Source organism: Colias philodice, chromosome 30 (genome assembly GCF_061535455.1).
Source record: "Colias philodice isolate Cphi_HAF_F1 chromosome 30, ilColPhil1 Martin Lab GWU primary, whole genome shotgun sequence".
In the NCBI taxonomy this organism is placed as follows: Eukaryota; Metazoa; Arthropoda; class Insecta; order Lepidoptera; family Pieridae; genus Colias; species Colias philodice.
Genome location: NC_143115.1, coordinates 4,865,966 through 4,887,355, shown reverse-complemented (window position 1 = coordinate 4,887,355; position 21,390 = coordinate 4,865,966). Strand labels below are relative to the sequence as shown.

Here is a 21,390-nt window from a genome sequence, read left to right as displayed (position 1 = left end):
TGTATTATCGACTCGATAGAACGTGCTGCATGTATTATCGATTCGATAGAGCGTGCTGCATGTATTATCGACACGATAGATCGTGCGGTATGTGTTATCGACTCGATAGACCGTGCTGCATGTATTATCGACTCGATAGAACGTGCTGCATGTATTATCGACTCGATAGCACGTGCTGCATGTATTATCGACTCGATAGATCGTGCTGTATGTGTTATCGACTCGATAGAACGTGCTGTTCGTGTTATCGACTCGATAGATCGTGCTGCATGTATTATGGAGTCGATAGAACGTGCTGTTCGTGCTATCGACTCGATAGAATTTGCTGCATGTATTATCGACTCGATAGAACGTGCTGCATGTATTATCGACTCGATAGACCGTGCTGCATGTATTATCGACTCGATAGAACGTGCTGCATGTATTATCGACACGATAGAACGTGCTGCATGTATTATCGACTCGATAGCACGTGCTGCATGTATTATCGACTCGATAGAACGTGCTGCATGTATTATCGACTCGATAGAACGTGCTGTTCGTGTTATCGACTCGATAGATCGTGCTGCATGTATTATGGAGTCGATAGAACGTGCTGTTCGTGCTATCGACTCGATAGAATTTGCTACATGTATTATCGACTCGATAGAACGTGCTGCATGTATTATCGACTCGATAGAGCGTGCTGCATGTATTATCGACTCGATAGAACGTGCTGCATGTATTATCGACTCGATAGAGCGTGCTGCATGTATTATCGACTCGATAGAACGTGCTGCATGTATTATCCCCTTTTTTTTATGATGTATTAGCTTTTTGTATAATTATTAATGAAAATTGATTTAGTATTTTTTGAGTTTATCGCAAACAGATAGACAGACGTGCAACGGATGACCTTGTTTTATAATATGTAGTGATTACATTTTAAATTTTAATTTAATAATGAAATTTTCAGTGCGAGAAAGGTCATCACTTCCGGGACCGACTGCGCAGTCGCCGGCGCAAACATCACTGTTCCCGAATTTGGGGACTATTGCGGGTATTTATCATTTATTTATTTAAAACTAGCGGTCCGCCCCGGCTTCGCCCATGGTACATATTTAGTATCCTATGTCCTTCTCCTGGCTCTAAACTACCTCCCTGCCAATTTTCAGCTAAATCGGTTCAGCCGTTCTTGAGTTATAAGTGGAGTAACTAACACGACTTTCTTTTATATATATAGATTTGAAATGTAATTTATTTATCTTTTGGTTGCACTTTTTATAATGCTTCGCTATGCTTCTTCTACTATCCAATTGTTTTTTTTTCTTCAAACTTTTCCTATATCCTAAGGTTGCCTGGAAGATATCGCTTCTTAGCGATAAGGCCTCCGATTTGTACCGCTTCGTATTAGCTTGTTTGTATTATTTATGTTTGATTTTGTTTTATGTGTGTGCAATAAAGTGTTTTTTATTTATTTATTTTATTGTAAATGTTTTAGCAAAATTACAAAACGTATGATTCGAGAAGTAACACGTTTTGTCTTATAAAATATTGCACAGTTTATTTATTTATTTATTTATTTATTTGGAGATCTTACAGAAACAATTAAAGGCGTATACATAAATTAATGACATAATCAATAATAACATTAACAATTGTTTCCTCTACGTCTCACAGTGAACATAATAGAAAAAGTAAAAGAAAAAAAAAAACACAATACAATTAATTCTCTGTTGCAAGGTAGCCAAATATTTAAAACTAATACAGACTTCTGAAATATTAAACCGGGAGAAAAAGCATTAATTTAAGCATGTAGATACTTATTCAAAGTTAAAAGGTTTATACATATAATTGGTTTATTGAACATTTGAAACTATATCGGGAGCATGAAAACAGATCTATTTCATTTAGTTTGTCATTGTGTAAGACACACATTCTGTGAAGTGGCGCGCGTTGTCCTGCGTTGGTTCTGGTATGTTGTATGTGGAAAAGACATTTGGAACGAGTTGGTCGCGAAGGCACACGAAAGGACAAGTCGGCTAGTAAGTTCGGAGAATCAATTTCACCCACACAAATGCTTCTTAAAGTGACAGCATCAGTTACTGAACGTCTGTTGGACAAGGACATCATGTTATATTTTTCTAAGAGTTGATTGTATGAGCATCTGGGAGAGCATAAGCGATAGTTAAGTGTGCGCAGAAACTTCTTCTGTATCATTTCCAATTTATTTATATAGCAATTATAAAATGGATTCCATATAGGAGATACATAATCGAGGTGTGATCTAACTAATGATTGGTAGAGGCAAATAAATGTATCCTTTCGTCTGAAATTCTTAGTAATTCGGGTGATGAAACCCAACATACGGTAAGCTTTATTCAATATGTAGTCAATATGTACGTCCATTGTGAGTTTAGCATCAAGGTAGACGCCTAAATCACGAATAGAAGAGTCGGTATCAAGAATGTGTTCTCCTAGTTTAAATTTTGATGGAATAATATTTATATTTTTAGTAAAACGGACATGTTTGCATTTATTGTAAGATAGGTATAGCTTGTTGTTTTTGCAGTATTCGCCTAACCTATCAAGGTCTTCTTGTATAAGACGAATGTCATTTTTATTTGAAATGGAAGAATATATTTTTAAGTCGTCGGCATATAAAAGAAATTTTGAGTGAATAAAGCAACTGGATATATCATTAATAAATATAGTGAAGAGCAAAGGGCCGAGAATAGATCCTTGAGGAATACCAGATGTTACAACTACTGGAGAAGATGTAAAACCGTTCATTACTACTACCTGGACACGATTTTGTAAATATGAAGAAAACCAACGGAAAAGATTGCCTTTTATGCCATTGTAGGACAATTTTTTTAAAAGCAACAAGTGATCCACTTTGTCAAATGCTTTTTTAAAATCAGTGTAGATGGTTTCTATTTGACACTTCTTATCCAAACCTGTAAAAACATAGTTAGTGAATTCAAGCAGATTTGACAAAGTGGACCTGCCTCTTACAAAGCCATGTTGTTCTGCAATAATAAAATGTTTAAGACTAGAGGATATTCGACCGTGAACCAATCTTTCAAATACTTTTGGAATTGCTGACAGTATAGATATTGGACGATAATTTGCAATATCATTTTTGGACCCAGATTTAAAAATAGGGGTTATAAAAACTTTCTTCCACTTATTCGGAAAAAATCCTGTTTTTAAACAATTATTAAATATTATTTGTAATGGCAAAGATATACTTCCACTTACATTTCTTAAAAATATGGGACTAATATTATCAGGTCCTGAGCCTTTATTAGGATCGATATCCTTTAATGCTTTGTATATTTCAGTCTTATTTAAGTTTATATGATGCAAATTTAGTATACTATTATTGTCTAAGAGTTCAATGGTATTGTATGCTCCAGGGGTAACAGGTTCAAATACAGATTGAAAGTAGTTGGAGAACATTTCGCAAATTACGCTGGGATTACAAGATGAAGTGGTAGCTAATTTCATGGTTTTAGGATAACCTGAGTTGGTTTCTTTTAAGTCAGATGTGTATTTCCAGAAATATTTGATGTTATCCTTAAGTGATGATTCAACGTTAGCTATATACTTGGCGTAACAATTCCTAATAAGTAATTTTACTCGCTTTCTAAGCAGATTGAATTCCTGATAGTCTCTTAGTGATTTATAGATTTTCCAACGCGTCCAAACTTTAACTTTCTTTCTTAAAGTAGAAATTAAACCTTTAGAAAACCACACTGGATAACGTTTAGATTTAGTTTTTACTAGGGGTACATGTTCCTCAATAATTTTATATATATAATCATAGAATTGATCAACCGCATCATCAGGAGTGAGACTACTAAGTTCCGATATCCAGTCTATATTCGAGAGATCCTGGTTAATCAAATCATAGTTAGCTTTAAAAAAGTTTCGTTTTGTTTTGGGAGCGCTACACATAAGCTCGAGTTGAGTATCTATTTGCACTATGGTATCTAGGGGTGGATGGTGTGGAACTACGTTAAGCAACGGGTCATCTGCAACACAAACAGAAGTTCCTACAATATTACTTAGAATAAGGTCGAGTATTTTATTATTCTCATTTGAAATAGTGTTATATTGCTTTAAGTTAAGGTAGGACATAGTGTATGATAATAACTTAGCCGTATCCGTGTCACATGATAGTGGGTCCGACGAGGGGCAGTCCGATGACCATTTGAGATAGGATAGATTAAAATCACCTATTATAAGAAAATTACTGAATGTACAATTTGTATAGATGTCATGCAGTTTGTAAAAAAATCTATCGTAAATATTATTTCTAGAAACTGGCGGAATATAACAAGCACATAAAAGCAAATCTGAGTATGATGGAAAATGTAAATATAATTCTTCTAGGTTATCGGTCTCCAAATCAAACCTCCTCAAGACATTAATTGAACTTTTAACCATTATTAAAACACCCCCACCGCCTTTTTTATTAAATATACTAAGATTTCGATCTCGGCGAAACATAGAATAATTATTAACGAGTATTTCCGAATCAAGTATACTATTGGAAAGCCATGTCTCCACCAATATTACAACATCGTAATCAGCCGCAAGTAAGTTTAATTTTAATTCATTAAGTTTTGTTTTTAAGCCACCACAGTTTTGGTAAAATATGGACAATTTACTTGTTTGCATTATTAAAACAAAAATAATACAATATGTCAGAAATATTTGCAATACTTTTTTTGAATTTTGTTTTCATGCTTCCGGTTAGTAAGACGTACATAATATAATAATTTGAATAACGATATTCTATAAGAGTGTGACTTAATCTCAACAATAATAGTCACTTTATTTTATCTAGATCACAAATATCTTTTATATGTATAGCACGAGATTCATCGGTTTTCCGTATAAGAATACAAGCATTTTTTACCCACACGTATTTATAGGACATATTTTGCGCATGTTGTCTAACGGATCTAAATAACATTTTGTTCTTGAGTGTTAAATGTTCATTTATATAGAAACGCGCACTTTGAGAGACTGCGGTGGCGGCAGATGTTGGAGTACCGAGCAGCGCCGCGACCGTGAGTGTGCGGCGCGCCCGCGCCGCCGCTATTATATTGTCACGTAGTCTTCGGGAGGAAAGTTGCAGAATAATATTTTTTGGACGATTGCTAGTAGAACCGGGAGCCACACGATGCACGGATCTTATATCAGTCTCAGTAATTTTCACGCCGATTAATTTACCCATCTCAATGGAGAGGTGAATGAGATTTTCAGTCTTTTTCTCGGGCACATTTTGAATTTCCACGTTACAGTTGCGGGAAGCTTGATCGAGATCATCGAGCTTGGACTGAAGATGTTTCAGGTCAGCGCGAAGTTGGGTATTCTCCTGAGACAAGTCGGGCTGATTAAAAGATTTAGATGTACTTATTACTTGCTCCAGTTCCGTAATACGTTGCTCCGACTCCAGTAACCGCGTCTCTAGCCTTTCTATATCACTTTTAAATGATGAGGATACTTCCCGAATTGCTGCATGGAGGTCGTCCCGCCACTTTTGTTGCCAACTTTCGAATTTTTCGTCGAAATACTGCATAAGCATTTGCGAGTTCATATTGAGAATTTGTGTCGGTGCACTGTTTTCTTTGGGGGAAGAAGACCCACTAAGCAATCCCTGTTTTTTAGACTTACATAATAGACATTTCCATTTAATTTTATTCATTGGAAGTATTTTTTTAAATTCAGTTTCTGATAAATTAGCACACTGATAATGTAAAAACATATCACATGAATTGCATTTTATCATATCTTTATCATTTATATTCTTCTTACACTTCCCGCAATCCATTGTTAATTTATATCAGGTAGAAATTAATTTTCCACAAAATTGGGCAAAATTTCTTAGTATGGCAACACTACGTCTCCCTAGTCCGTTCTCTTTGCACAAATATCATTCAGATATGACATATGCCAAATGCGAGTGACAGAAGGTGAAGGTGAAGGTCGTTCCAATTATAAATTATTATTCACCTACCTCCAATAAGATTAATAACGGCCAAAGCGTGAAATAAATCTTCTAGTTTTTAGCCACAATACGGAGTCTAATCACTGATTATAGTTGTTCACTGTGTTCTTCAAAAGTACTACAAGTGATGTAACGGCAGTTATAATGATATAATCAAATTTGTGATTTTAAAAACGCTTCGACAATAGCAACAGGTGTGTACCGTAAGAGTTTTGACAGATAATTGAGTTGAGTTTGGCATTTCTCTCCTTAATTTTGGCTACCTTTAATCTAAATTCCTTATAAATAAATAAATGTATTTACCAAAATTCTAGTTTTATAGCATTCAAATGCTTAATAAATGTACTGTATCGAAATTGATGCGACTCTGCTCCCATGATAGTTCCCGCAGCGCCCGGCACAGGACCGGCAGCTCCGTGGCGAGCACGCTTGGCCACTATCAAAAATTCATTCCTCGGTTCTCCACGGTTTCATAGGAGGAAAATGCAAAGTAAGTGTATTTGAGGGTATAAGTAAAAATCTGAAAAAAATATTAAGAAAGGTCTATTTTGACGCACTTTATACGGACATATTTTATTAAAACTTTGTAGACTTATCTCCGCTTGATTTAAATGCATTTATGTGCCAAAACTACATCATTTTATCTATATAACTTACCCACTATTTGATTTGATTTGGTTTACTAATCACGATTTATTTCACCATTTGATTTGATTTACCAATCAGAATTTGTTTCACCATTTGATTTGATTTGATTCCAGCATCCTCAGAAGAAGTACACTTAACTCCAGAAAGTTCTCCCGAACTAACCAAACGTTCCTGGTTCGGTTCGTTATTACTATCAGCTGATAAGGAAGAAACATTCACCGCACTTGTCAAGGGGAAACCGCTAGCCACGGTTAAGGCTGACTTGATACACGCGTTTTTGAGTGTGAGTATGAAAAATGCATTGAGGTATTATTACTACGTATAGAGAGGACACTACGAACAAAATCTGTGCGAGGCGCCTAGTGAGTTATACACTTTGTAGATATTCTGCCTCTTATTACTTATCAATTAAAACCATTGTAACAAAAAAAAAAAATTGGTTGAGACGATTGACTCTAACTCGTGTTACAAATAGTGTAGTAGCGATGTCCTCTCTAGTACGTAGTACATTGTAACTCAATGGAAAAATGTTATAAATATACAGTGTAAAATGTGTTTCTACAGATTTTGGGGGTTTTGGGCATATTTCGGGAAATTTTATGACTGTATCGGACGTATTTCTTTTATGGATTATTGTATTAGGGCCGATTTTTCAATGCTCGGATAAAACTTATCCGTCCAATAAAGTATTACACGATAATATTAAAATGTCACGTAAACTGTCAAATACGGGCAATTAGAATACGTTTTTAAAATGGTAGTTCTATACATTATTCGACGAATAAGTTTTAACCAAGGATTGAAAAATCAGCCCTAAAAGAAAAAAGAGTGTCATTAGGGCTTTTTGAACATATACAGTGTGGAAATTTTCGATGGGCCCTGGAGGGAAAGTACTTGAAATACTGTAGATAGCAAATTTTGCTGAAAGGAAACATTCCTTTATTTTTGAAAAGAAATAGAACTGCTTTATTCTGATGTTGGTGTTTATTCAAAAAGTTCCTATTTTTTAAATGAAAATTTATGCTATTGGTGTTATTTTAGTCTGACATATTTGTATATTATGTCAGAAATGTATAAAAGAATGTTTGTGATGTTTCTGACGCATTTCTTATGATGTTATGTTTTGATATTTATATACAATTTAATAAAGTTGTCAATAAAATGTGTGCGTGTACTAGTGTACACACGTAAGAAGTGAAACTTCTTTATGAGCTTATTTTTCAAAAAATAATTTACTATGTGCAACTTTACAGAAATACGTCGAATCACGCGTGGTAGGTATAAGAAAAAGATGGCGCGTAACGGAAAAATGTCACGCGTAACGAAAAAATGTTACACTAAATTTTTTCCTAACCCCAATAAAGAAGTTTCACTTCAATAAACGCAAAATTAATAAGTTTTTTGTCATTTATTTGCAGATAGCGGAATTATCACACAGTGTATTAAGCCCGATGTCGTTTCGCGTGGAATACAAGAGAGGGTCCAACGCGCCGGCCATGTTCCAGAGACATGTTAGATTTCAGGTGAGAAATATAGATAGATAAATATATAGGAAAGAAAGAAAGGAAACAATTGATTGATTGATTGATTGATTGATTGATTGATTGATTGATTGATGATCTATTTATTTATATAGTGGTAGCTCCAATTAAAAAAAAGCCGGGTTGCACTGGGGGAGTGCCGGCAGAAGTGAAAACTTGATTATTAACGTTGAGCATGTTTGATATTTTGGAATGGTATCCGTCTTACGCTTTTTCGATCAGGTCACGTGTCCTGACGCGAGTTTAAGATTTTATACCCAACGCCGCTAAAGAATTTTTCACTTCAAAAAGGTTGTAAATTTGTTTTTTTTTTGACGAAAGAAAGATAGAAAAAACATGCATTGACTACTTATGTGATTTTGAATAACGAAATTTAAAAAACAACGAATTTGAAATGCGATTTATGCATTGTTTTATTGGAACATGCTCATACATATAGATATGATTTGACTTGCCATTTGAACGTTATAAAAAGTCGCTGTATTGGTACTACAAGGTTTATTTCAGTAATAAATATTTTTAATTTTGAAATATTTTTTCTAGGTTGACATTTCTACAATAACAAAAGCGCCCGGTGAAAACGGAAAGGAGTATTTATATGCTATCACGTTCACTTTATTATCTGGTAAGTTTCGTTATGCAATCGCCAAGAAAAATACAATATTAATGAATATAAATGCAGCCAGATATTGATTGATATTGATATACATTGATATGTGACAGTGTCTTCATTTGTCCGCAAATTACCTACACATTTTGTTTTATTATCACTTTTATATGTGTTATAATGAATCGGTTCAAGTATAGAACCTTGAGGGACCCCAATGAGAAAAAAATATTTAATATTTAATTTATTTGACTAAAAGAGTTTGTTTATTTGGCGAATTAAAAACTCGTAGTAACTTGAATTTATTCAAACGCATAACACATTCAACCCGTAACTAACAATTAGATACATCTTAACCCCAGAACTCTGCCTCAAAACCGGGTTTAAGTAATATATTACATTTTATAGGCAATTATTTATGTATTTAAATAAATAAATACCAGATGACATTAAGATGAGTCAAATTGTTTTTCTGGCTAATATACATTTTAATGCAATTGGTTATTGTTTAATCTTCTATTATTTCATTTCTATTGAATTGCCATTTTTATGTATTATTAAATAATTTTTTAACTCAACTCCATTCTTAAAATAATAACCAAAATATAGAACACATTCATATTTAATTAATTACATTAGGTAGGTAGTTATTATATAAGAGGACTAATAATGGCCCAAATATGCTAACCTGTGGTACTCCATTAAGAATATAATTATAATTTCACCAGTAAATCTGTGTACTTTCACCTGATTTGGATAGATTTTCCTTTTTTATGTTCCTTTAAATAGGTTTCATAGAATGCAAGACTTTGTATGCCATAAATATTGCCTTTATACAGAAGAATGTCACGGTTAACAAAATCGAATTCTTGGGTCAAATCAAAAACTTCTGTTTCAATGGATTAAATTAAAAAAAATGCAGTGTGTATGGATAAATCGATCTTCCAATTCGAAAGGACAGACTTAACACACTAACCATTCTCCTCTAGACAACATATACCGTTTCCGCCGTTTTCGGTGTAGAAGATAGCATTTGATTGCGTTTGCCTGTCTTACAAAGGGATAATTAAATCTTCCAATTGGAAACGACTGACTTTACACTCAATCTCTTCTCTGTCAGGCAACATACGCTGCCTCACGCGTGCACGAGGTAGTACTTGTCCACGCGGTGACAGCCGCGGAAAAGTACATGGTAGATTGTGTTATAATGGAATAATTACAAAAATGAAGTTACTTTATTATCCCAATTGAATAGCACAGACTTAACACACAAACCACTCTCCACCTAGCAACATACGTCATTTTCGTTACGTGTGCGAGCTAGTATTGCAAAGAACAGACTTAACCCCCAAACCATTCTCTACCAAGCAACATACACCGTTTCCGCCGTTTCCGTTGTAGAAGATAGCATTTGTTTGTGGTTGTCTGTCTTACAAAGGGATAATTAAATATTCTAAATAGAAACGACAGACTTAACCCACAATCCCGTCTCTACCTAGCAACATACGTCATTTTCGTTGCGTGTGCCCTTCGCAATACTAGCTGTATTACAAAGCACAGACTTAACCCCCAAACCCGTCTCTACCAGGCAACATACGGCGCTTCCGCCGCGTGTGCGAAGTAGTGCAGGCGGCGGTGTGTCGCGCACCAGGAGCGTCCCGCGCGGTGCACCACCCGCCCTCGCCGCGCGCCGCGAGACGCAACCTGCAGCCGCTCAGTGAGTAGCGACTGACTGACTGACTGACTGACTGATAGCTACTGAATACATACGACGATAACGAGGGAGCTACTGAATAACAACTCACAGTGACTATAGCAACAGTTAAACGACTTATAGCAACGGTACAGCGACTAGCTGTGACTATAGCGGCCGTAAAACAACTTACAGTGACTATAGCGACAGTACATACCACTAACAGTGACTATAGCGACATAATACGACTAACAGTGACTATAGCTACAGTAAAATGACTAATATCGACTATAGCTGCAGTAAAACAGCTAACAGTGACTATAGCGACATAATACGACTAACAGTGACTATAGCGACAATAAAACGACTAACAGTGACTATAGCGACAGTAGAACGAGTAACAGTGACTAAAGCGGCAGTACATACCACTAACAGAGACTATAGCGACGGTACATACCTCTAACAGTGACTATAGCGACATAATACGACTAACAGTGACTATAGCTACAGTAAAATGACTAATATCGACTTTAGCTGCAGTTAAGAATATTTTAAAAAGAAAGGAGAAGTAAATTCGCATATTATGTTAACGAGGTATCAAAATAAACTGCACTTTCCAACATGTAGAATAAATCAAGCAAAAAATAGTGTGATATTTATGACTATTACAATATATAATAAAATACCGGATAACTTTAAGGATCTCCCAGTAAATATATTTAAGAAGAAACTGACGAAATGGTTAATGGAGAAACAATTTTATGATATTCAAGAACTTATTACATCGCGGAATCTGTGACAAGGAAGAATTAGTGACGTTTAACAATAGTGATTAGTTACGCGAAGAATTTGTGTAGTGTTGGTGTAGTGTAATTTAACTTATTTCCATTTAAATATTTGCACACCCAGAAAGTGGGTAGAATGTATTAGCGCGTTAACATTGTAATAACACCTTTTTTGTAACTACATTCTTGTAAATAAATGAAATTTGAATTTGAATTTAAACAGCTAACAGTGACTATATTGACATAATACGACTAACAGTGACTATAGCGACATAATACGACTAACAGCGACTATAGCGACATTACAAACCACTAACGGTGACTAAAGTGACAGTACAACGACAATACAACGAGTTACAGTGACTATAGCGATATTACAACGATGACTACAGATTTAATCTCTTAAAGAATTGTATGTCCTGAAAAAAAAGTTTATAACATATATTTTTTTTATTTTACCTTTTCATGCGATTTTCACAGTCGCTATATTTAGCCATAAAAACACTATTCCCATAATAATGCAGTTTATACATAATATTACAGACGCGAACGAAATACCTGACAGTCCGGAAACGCCACAACATCAAGAGCACGACAGTGATTGTTCAGTTTTCGAACCGAACACGCCCGGCAGCCATACTTCTATTGAGCGGTTGGATCAGGTAAGAGTGAGAGAGTTGGAAATTAAAAGAAAGTGAGTTGGAAATTCAATAGAGAGTGAGTTGAAAATACAAGAGAGTGAGTTGGAAATTCAAGAGAGAGAGAGTGTTGGAAATTAAAGAGAGAGTGAGTTGGAAATTATAGAGAGAGAGTGAGTGTGTTAGATATTCAAGAGAGAGAGTGAGTTGGAAATTCAAGAGAGAGTGAGTTGGAAATTCAAGAGAGAGAGTGAGTTGGAAGTTCCAGAGAGAGAGAGTGAGTTGGAAATTCAAGAGAGTGAGAGTTGAAAATCCAATAGAGAGAGAGTGAGTTGGAAATTCAATATAGAGTGAGTTGGAAATTCAAGAGAGTGAGTTGGAAGTTCAAGAGAGAGAGTGAGTTGGAAATTCAATAGAGAGAGAGTTGGAAATTTAAGAGAGAGAGTTGGAAATTCAAGAGAGAGAGAGTGAGTTGGAAATTCAATAGAGAGAGAGTGAGTTGGAAATTCAATAGAGAGTGAGTTGGAAATTCAAGAGAGTGAGTTGGAAGTTCAAGAGAAAGAGAGAGTTGGAAATTCAAGAGAGTGAGTGTGTTAGATATTCAAGAGAGAGAGTGAGTTGGAAGTTCATGAGAGAGAGAGTGAGTTGGAATTCAAGAGAGAGAGTGAGTTGGAAGTTCAAGAGAGAGAGAGTTGGAAATTTAAGAGAGAGAGTTGGAAATTCAAGAGAGAGTGAGTTGGAAATTCAAGAGAGAGAGTGAGTTGGAAATTCAAGAGAGTGAGTGTGTTAGATATTCAAGAGAGAGAGTGAGTTGGAAATTCAAGAGAGAGTCAGTTGGAAGTTCAAGAGAGAGAGAGTGAGTTGGAATTCAAGAGAGAGAGTGAGTTGGAAGTTCAAGAGAGAGAGAGTGAGTTGGAAATTCAAGAGAGAGAGTGAGTTGGAAATTCAATAGAGATAGAGTGTTGGAAATTCAAGAGAAAGAGAGTGAGTTGGAAATTCAAGATAGAGAGTTGGAAATTCAAGAGAGAGAGTGAGTTGGAAATTCAAGAGAGAGTTAGTTTAAATTTAAAAGAGACTGAGTTAGACATTCAAGAGAGAGTGAGTGAGTTGGAAATTCAAGAGAGAGTGAGTGAGTTGGAAATTCAAGAGAGAGAGTGAGTTGGAAATTCAAGAGAGAGAGTGAGTTAGACATTCAAGAGAGAGTGAGTGAGTTGGAAATTCAAGAGAGAGAGTGAGTTGGAAATTCAAGATAGAGAGAGAGTGAGTTGGAAATTCAATAGAGAGAGAGAGTTGGAAATTCGAGAGTGAGTTGGAAATTCAAGAGAGAGAGAGTTGGAAATTCAATAGAGAGAGTGTGTTAGATATTCAATAGAGAGAGTGTGTTAGATATTCAAGAGAGAGAGTGTGTTGGAAATTCAAGAGAGAGAGTGTGTTGGATATTCAAGAGAGAGAGATATATTGAAGAAAATAAGTGTTAGAGATAGAGATAATGTGTAAATTTGTGAATGTGGGATTGAAGGAGAACGAATAACTGTTAAAAATGGAAATATTTTATGCTAATTGGTACACCCGGTAATCATTTATGTCTATAGAGCGGTTGAATCAGGTGTGTGGCAGTTTAATTAACTGCCTGATTTCAATCCCGCCAGCACTTACTCGTTTAATTTAACTCACGTACAGATAAATACAATTGCACGCCTCATAAGCGACGCGTTGAGGTGGGTACTACTGTCACTTCGCGCAAAACATCTGATTTTTCAAACTTAAAATGTCTTTATGTATCATACATTGCACTTGTAAGATAATACATACACACACATATTAAGAAAAAACACTATTTTTAACGTTCATGATATTTTTGATGTCATTTTTGTTATTTAAACTAGTTAAAAAACAGTTTAAAAAAGTTCTGTCTTGGACGTCCGTGTGTCTGTATGTGCGGATCCTTTTTCTTGTTAACACGATAGCGACCGAAATACTTTACTAATCGAGTCTTTTTTTTTCTCTTACGCTTGAGTATGCTCAGGAATAGAACCCTTTCATTTTTCAGGGTCTGATTCGATGTGGTTTAATTGTTATTAAATAAACATAAATAATAATTAATAAATATTTATTAAAAAAAAATTATGAGGCGTGCACTTTTGGATTTTCCAAATTATTTATAATCATGGTGCCTCTCTTAAATAAATAACAAAATATAATTAATATTTGGGGTGTAATGGCTGTCTACCATCTCTCAGCCAAAGCCAACCTCACCTGCCCGTGGTGCACCCTGCCGAACAACAGACGAGGCTCTGGCGTTTATACTTTACAGTGGTAGAGCTACAGCTACATACAATTTATTTTGTGTGTAGCACGACTGGGCTGTAGCTTGTCCGGGGAAGTACCACTGTCTCACGTAATACCGGCGTTAAGCATCTTCTTGCGTTTCGCATGCGTTAGTGAGATTGCCGGATGCCCAACCCCATCGCCCTTCAACAAACATGGCAGCGGTACTCAATAGAAGATTACCCCAGGAGGGTACTAGTATCTGCGATCCTAGAGAATCCCTCCCTGAGCTCTCCCGCTCAGGCTGCCCCACGTATTCTGGGGGGGGGGCAAGTTTCCGCGCTTCTATTCCACTAGGGGTAAAAAAACTAACCACCTTTCGGCCAACTGTTCCACACTACTATCAGTGGACTTTTGTAATATCAGGGGATTAAATTCAAACCTCGAGGCTGTACACCACCATCTCGAGACAGCCAAGCCGGCCCTCCTCTTTTTAACGGAGACTCAAATATCTTCTCCGGCTGACACATCTTATTTGAATTACCCGGGCTATGTTCTGGAACATACGTTTGTTCCGCGCGCCGGAGTTTGTGTATACGCTAGAGAAGATATTTGCTGTCGTCGCTTGGGTAACCTGGAAGGTATTGACCTATCCTTATTGTGGCTACGAGTAGACTGCGATAACCAACCCCGCGTCTATGCGTGCCTGTATAGGTCACACAGCGGAAACACCGAAACTGACAGACTCATCGAGAAAATTCAAACTTCGATCGATATTCTGCTCCAAAAGATTCCAACGATCGAGATAGTGGTTTTGGGTGACTTTAACGCTCATCACGCTGAATGGTTGTGCTCACGCAATACTGACCATGCAGGACGTTCTTTCCGTGACTTCGCCTTGGCCTACGATCTAACACAACTGGTCCCCTCGCCTACAAGGATACCTGATGTTGAGGACCACACTCCATCTCTGCTAGATCTATTTCTAACTTCCTCTCCAGACAACTACAAAGTGAGCGTCGCAGCCCCTCTTGGATCTTCCGATCATTGTCTTATACAGAGTACAGTGCCTCTCACATATCAATCTCGGTCTCGCCCAGCTACTACCCGACGTGTCTGGCACTTTAGGTCGGCGGACTGGGATGGGATGCGCACGTTCTTTTCCTCCTACCCATGGAGACAGGTCTGCTTCGCAGATGAAGATCCCGATGCTTGTGCTGACTGTGTCGCTGATGTTGTGCTACAGGGCATGGAGCTTTTCATCCCGAACTCTGTGGTACCTGTCGGCGGCAAGTCACAGCCCTGGTTTGGGCAATCTTGCAGAGAAGCATCTCGAACGAAGCAAGATCGCTATCGAAACTGGGCAGAAGCTCTTGCTGCGGAAGATCCTGAAGCTAAGCATCTCAAGAAATTGTACAACTCTGCCTCCAGATCACTAAAGAGGAAAATCGCTGAAGCAAAGTCAAGCTTCATCAACAGAATTGGTAAAAAGCTGACACATTACCCTTCAGGCACACGAGCTTTTTGGTCTCTTGCTAAGGCCATCCTGGGTAACTTCTGCCGATCGTCATTTCCACCACTACGCAGGGCCGACGACTCTTTAGCTCACTCAGCTAAAGAAAAAGCTGATACTTTGGCGACTCTTTTCGCATTAAATTCGTCGCTGGATGATGAGGGAAAAACACCACCGTCCATCTCAAACTGCAATAGCACGATGCCCGAAGTGAAATTCACGCAATCTGCAGTGCGTAAAGCCCTTCGATCTCTCATCATTCATAAGTCAAATGGGCCTGACGGCATCCCTGCTGTAGTTTTAAAGACCTGCGCTCCCGAGCTGGCTCCGGTCTTAACACATCTCTTTCGATACTCGTATGCCACTGGTATTGTCCCTAGATCCTGGAAGACCTCCTTGATACATCCGATCCCTAAGAAAGGCACACGCTCCGATCCATCTAACTATAGGCCAATCGCAGTTACCTCCTTATTCTCTAAAGTGATGGAGTCCATCATTAATAGTCAGCTCTTGCGATATCTTGAGGACAACCAACTGTTAAGTGACCATCAATACGGCTTTCGTCATGGTCGCTCTGCAGGTGACCTCTTAGCATTTCTGACTCACCGATGGGCAAAAACAGTGGAGAATAAGGGGGAAGCGCTGGCTGTAAGTTTAGATGTAGCGAAGGCCTTTGATCGGGTGTGGCACAGGGGGCTCCTTTCCAAACTTCCATCGTATGGACTACCGGAGAGGTTATGCAATTGGGTAGCTAGCTTTCTCCAGGCACGTAGCATCCAAGTCGTCGTCGACGGAGCATGCTCTGAATCTATGCCTATTAGCGCTGGTGTCCCACAAGGCTGTGTGTTGTCGCCTACGTTGTTCCTTCTGCATTTCAATGATATGTTGCGAATACGTAGCATTCATTGTTATGCGGATGACAGCACCTGTGACACGCACTATGCCGGCCAAGCAAAAACCTCTTTGGAACTAACAAACCAGCATCGAAACGAGCTTGTATCGAACATTGAGCATACTCTCGAGGAAATTTCTGCGTGGGGCCAATCCAACCTTGTCGACTTCAACCCAGCGAAGACACAGGTCTGCGCATTTACAACCAAGAAAAGTCCCTTTGTCGTACCACTTACCTTCCAGAACAGTCCCCTGAATATCAATCCAAGCATCAGCATTCTCGGCGTCGAGATTACGTCTGACGTGCAGTTCCGTGGATTTTTGGAGGACAAAGCCAAGATTGCTTCGAAGAAGTTAGGGGTGCTCGCCAGGGCGAGACGGTACTTCACACCCGCTCACCTATTGCAACTTTATAAGGCTCAAGTCCGGCCCCATATGGAGTACTGCTCGCACCTCTGGGCCGGAGCACCCCAATACCAGCTCCTACCACTAGACCGCGTACAGCGTCGGGCAATCCGCATCATTGACGACGCCGAGATTGCCAAATCGCTTGATCCTCTGACACTGCGGAGAGACGTCTCCTCTCTCTGTGTTTTTTACAAAATTTATAATGGGGAATGTTCTGAGGAACTCTTCGACCTGATTCCAGCCGCCGATTTCCACAACCGCACTTCGCGTCACAAACTTAAGTATCATCCTCACCATCTGGATGCATGGCGATCTACTACAGTGCGATTCTCCCGGAATTTTTTGCCAAGAACAACATCGTTGTGGAATGAATTACCATCTGAGGTGTTTCCAAACGTCTTTGACAAGGAGACCTTCAAAAAAAGGGCATATAAATTTCTTAAAGGCCGGCAACACATTCGCGGTGCCCCTGACAACGCGAATGCTTATGGGCGGCGGGCATCACTTTCCATCAGGTGACCCGCCTGCTCGTTTGCCCGCTTAACTATAAAAAAAAAAAAAAAAAAAAAAAAAAATAGTGAGGGTAGTTTCATTAATGGAAAAATTAACATATATTAATCCGTTTCATTAAGCGCCTAGGCTATCAATTAAACGGCTAATTTAAACAGTTGGCTGCGACGTGTGCATCTAGTTATATGTCTTTTTTTATATTTGCAGTATTGATATATTATTTTTTAATATTTTAGAATGGTACACACACACTGGGCTCAAATTCGTCTGTCGCGAGCGGATCTAGTGGATATAAAGTGAGTTATTTCATACAAATTTTACCCCTTGTTTCCAATATTTTGAAGTGAAACTTCTTTATCGGGGTTGGAAAAAAATTTAGTATAGCATTTTTTCGTTACGCGTGACATTTTTCCGTTACGCGCCATATTTTTCTTATCCCTACCACGCGTGATTAGACGTATTTCTGTAAAGTTGCATATAGTAAATTATTTTTTGAAAAATAAGGTCATAAAGAAGTTTCACTTCTAACGTGTGTACACTAGTACACGCACACATTTTAAATTTCAAAATTTTTGTAGTTTTAGTAGTTTCTGCTGTATGTTGGTAATGTTGATATGTTAGTTTTCAGATATTATGTTCGGTGTTTATTTGGTTTTCGCATAGTTTACGTTCTTTTGGGATTTCCGGGATGAAATTAACCTTTGTCTTTTTAACCAAATCGGTTTAGTGGTTGAGGCGTGAAGAAGTGACAGACGGACAGAGTTATTAGTTGGAATTTCTTATCTATCCGTTCTACCGTTATTCGATCTTTTACAATTTTTCTTTATTTTGACTAGAAATGGATTTAAATAATATTTTTCTATCTATTTTTTTTTATTTATACTTTATTGTACATATATACCAGACAGAGAATAACAAGAAACAATAATTAAAAAAAATAAACCAACACGAAGGAACATTTGAAAAGGCGGCCTTATTGCTTTAAAGCAATCTCTTCCAGGCAACCCTGTTGGCTCGGAATATTGAACGTGAACGCGAAGGCACAAAATAAATAACGAGAATATAAATAATACATAGGTACTTAATTATATAAAGGGTACTATACATATATCTATCTATCTTTTATTCCCAAAAACAGCAAGGCGTAAGATGCAGACGCGCAGTAGAACCGGCGTCCGCGTCTCTCGATCATGAGATTATGAGTTGTGGAAGAGATTTACCTGGTAAGTGAGCATTTTTTGTGATTTTTTTGTATTTTTTTTGTGATTTTTTGTAATTTTTGTGATTTTGTATGTATGTGTAAGGTAAGTATGTGTTTGTGTGGCAACAAAATCTAAAAAAATCGTGTTTTTTTGTGTTCCTATTGTTTTTTTATACTATTTGTTGTGTTTGTGTTAAAATTAAATTATTTCCTAACTTTTTAGAAAAAAATGATTTTTTGTGGGTAATTAAATATTGTACAAACATCTTTGTACATTCTGCAAATAAAGCAATTTGAATTTGAATTTGAATTTGTACATTTTGGGATGGGTTTTTTTTACGAAAGGGTGGGATTAAAAATTGTAATGAAAAATTTTTCATTATCTTATAGGTAAAACAATATTTTCATAACAATATTCTATGCTTATTAAGCTATTGCATAGCTTCTATCGCGGGCCTTGAGCGCGGGGACCGAATCGAGAAATTCCGTAACGCAAAAACCTCACGCTCCCCACGGGGAATGGCGCGGAGGTGTGGCTTGAAGGCATAGCATGCAATAGCTTTACCGCGGCAGTCCCCGAGTGACACACGTCTTTTTTTTACACGCTTTATATTAGCTTCACCTGTATGTTTGTAACCGACTTCTTTGGGCGCGATTTTGACCCACTTTAAACGGCCAGATTTCGTTCAAAGTTTGTAGTTTTATTGAGGACCGACGATAATACACTAATTTGATAAAATTTTCTATTTTTGAGTTCGGTATTCTATAAAAAGCGTGTTTTTTAGTTTTTTTAAACTATTATTATTTTATATATTTATTTAATTTTACAGGTACCCACACAAAAAGATCGTCTTCAGAATGTAGAGAATCCACATCGTCACCGCGACGTGGTTTAGAATCCAGAGATTCGTCGATAAAAGACGAATTGCGTCGTAATAATTCTTTACGGGAAAACAGACAGCATAGGGGCGATGTGACGCCTACATCTATCGCGTAATCGCATCGTTTTCAGTGCAGCCGTTCGAAGTGTTCGCCGCTGTTTTGTGAATACTAAAATTTTTTGAAAAAAAAATGTTTCTTTGTTTGTTTTTATGGGCCGGGAGTCAGGATGTTTTGGGCTGAATTTTTTTTTTTGCGGGGATTTTTTGGTATTAACAGCGGTGAAAAAGTCGACAAAATAAGTCAATATATTGGAAAAGTTTTTGAATTTACATAAAATATCTGTGCAGAATTATTGTAATCTTATAATATTAATCTATTGTTGAGAAACTTGGAAAAAATCCAAAAGCACTTACTTTTAAGTGAGTTTCTACCGGGTTAAATGCTAAATGGAATAACGTATAACCCGTGTCAGTAATGGATCGATTCGGGAAATTCAAATCGATTTATTATTGCCACAGATTATGTCAGTGTTAAGCTAAGTGGCCACTATATGACTTTTTGCTGCGTATTTTGAAAATAATTTTTTGGGCTAAGAAGTAAAAAGAATACATGACTATTCTTAAAAAAGTAAATTATGAAAATTTGTTATAAAAATGTTTTTTGTTCAAATCTCAACCATTTTTTTTTCTCGATGTGACATGATTACTCTTTAATAATTGAAACGAATTAAGATTGTGTAAGTGGATCCTTTTGAGTTATAAAGAAAAACATAGCCCGACTTGAGACACAGTTTGAAATCATAAATATCTCATATCATAAATATATATCATAAAGCTGAAGAGTTTGTTTGTTTGAACGCGCTAATCGCAGGAACTACTAGACCGATTTAAAAAAATCTTTCGGTGTTAGATAGCCGATTTATCGAGGAAGGCTATGACCAACGCCAATATATCATCACCAACAGGAGCGGAGCCACGCGAGTGAAACCGCGGAGCGCAGCTAGTCCAATATAAAATTGGCTTTCCAAAATAACATTGGCTTTCCATAAATTAAAAAACAGTATATTATGATAAAATTTCAAAATTATCTTTTTTTTTGGTAGTTATTGATACGTAGTAAAAAATTGCGTCTCTCATTGACCACTTAGCTTAACCGACGCCACAAAAAGGTATTTATAAATAGCTGTAATTAGAAGCTTTATGTGTTAAATTGAAACCGGCCACTACGCTATTCTGTACTGATTATTTACCTAAGGCCTCATAATTGTATTTTTGCAACCCTTTACTGCCTGATAGTATGTACTATATATTGCACATAGATTGTCCAATATTGTTATTTGTAAGTACAAGAGATCGGTGTTTTCTTTGGTAGTATAGGTGTTTGGGTTTAGTGGGGGCTATTAAAAATTAAAAAACCCTTTAAAATGCTTGGTTTTGTATGAAAAATATTTTTTTTTATAACCCTCAATAGGGCAACGACTCACTTGGTGGAAGTTGGTTTTTCAGGAAGGTGTAGGCTCTTTGCTTGAAGGTTCCCAGTTCCCATATTAAATTCCTCCCCGTCTAGTTTTTTTAGACTTACTTTTCCCCCTCTTTAAACAAATTGTTTTAAAAGGAGAGATTTATGGAAAAATTATGTTATGACCCACCCCTCCCCCTTTTCAACTTAATGTTTATCTGATTATTCCTATAAATTATTTCCACCCCCACTTTTATTTTCCCGTAAAATAAAAGTCAAAATAAAATTCTAGGCAGGCACGATATTTCTACTTTGGCAGAATATAAATACATAGATGTATCCA

The 21,390-nt window shown here is 37.1% G+C and overlaps 1 protein-coding gene across 1 annotated transcript in view; it reads left to right on the top strand.

Moving 5' to 3' along the window:
• The window catches only part of sff (BRSK family serine/threonine-protein kinase sugar-free frosting), a 41,626-nt gene extending 21,234 nt beyond the window's left edge, over nucleotides 1–20,392 (top strand). Inside the window, exons 15-24 of the mRNA XM_089713222.1 lie at nucleotides 956–1,039; nucleotides 6,387–6,494; nucleotides 6,766–6,935; nucleotides 8,071–8,175; nucleotides 8,737–8,818; nucleotides 10,389–10,517; nucleotides 11,822–11,940; nucleotides 17,743–17,802; nucleotides 18,645–18,729; nucleotides 19,538–20,392. Of these exons, the coding sequence (XP_089569348.1) occupies nucleotides 956–1,039; nucleotides 6,387–6,494; nucleotides 6,766–6,935; nucleotides 8,071–8,175; nucleotides 8,737–8,818; nucleotides 10,389–10,517; nucleotides 11,822–11,940; nucleotides 17,743–17,802; nucleotides 18,645–18,729; nucleotides 19,538–19,704 (1,109 nt within the window). The 3' untranslated portion in view covers nucleotides 19,705–20,392. The remainder of the gene's footprint in view (nucleotides 1–955; nucleotides 1,040–6,386; nucleotides 6,495–6,765; nucleotides 6,936–8,070; nucleotides 8,176–8,736; nucleotides 8,819–10,388; nucleotides 10,518–11,821; nucleotides 11,941–17,742; nucleotides 17,803–18,644; nucleotides 18,730–19,537) is intronic.
• Nucleotides 20,393–21,390: the final 998 nt, after the last annotated feature.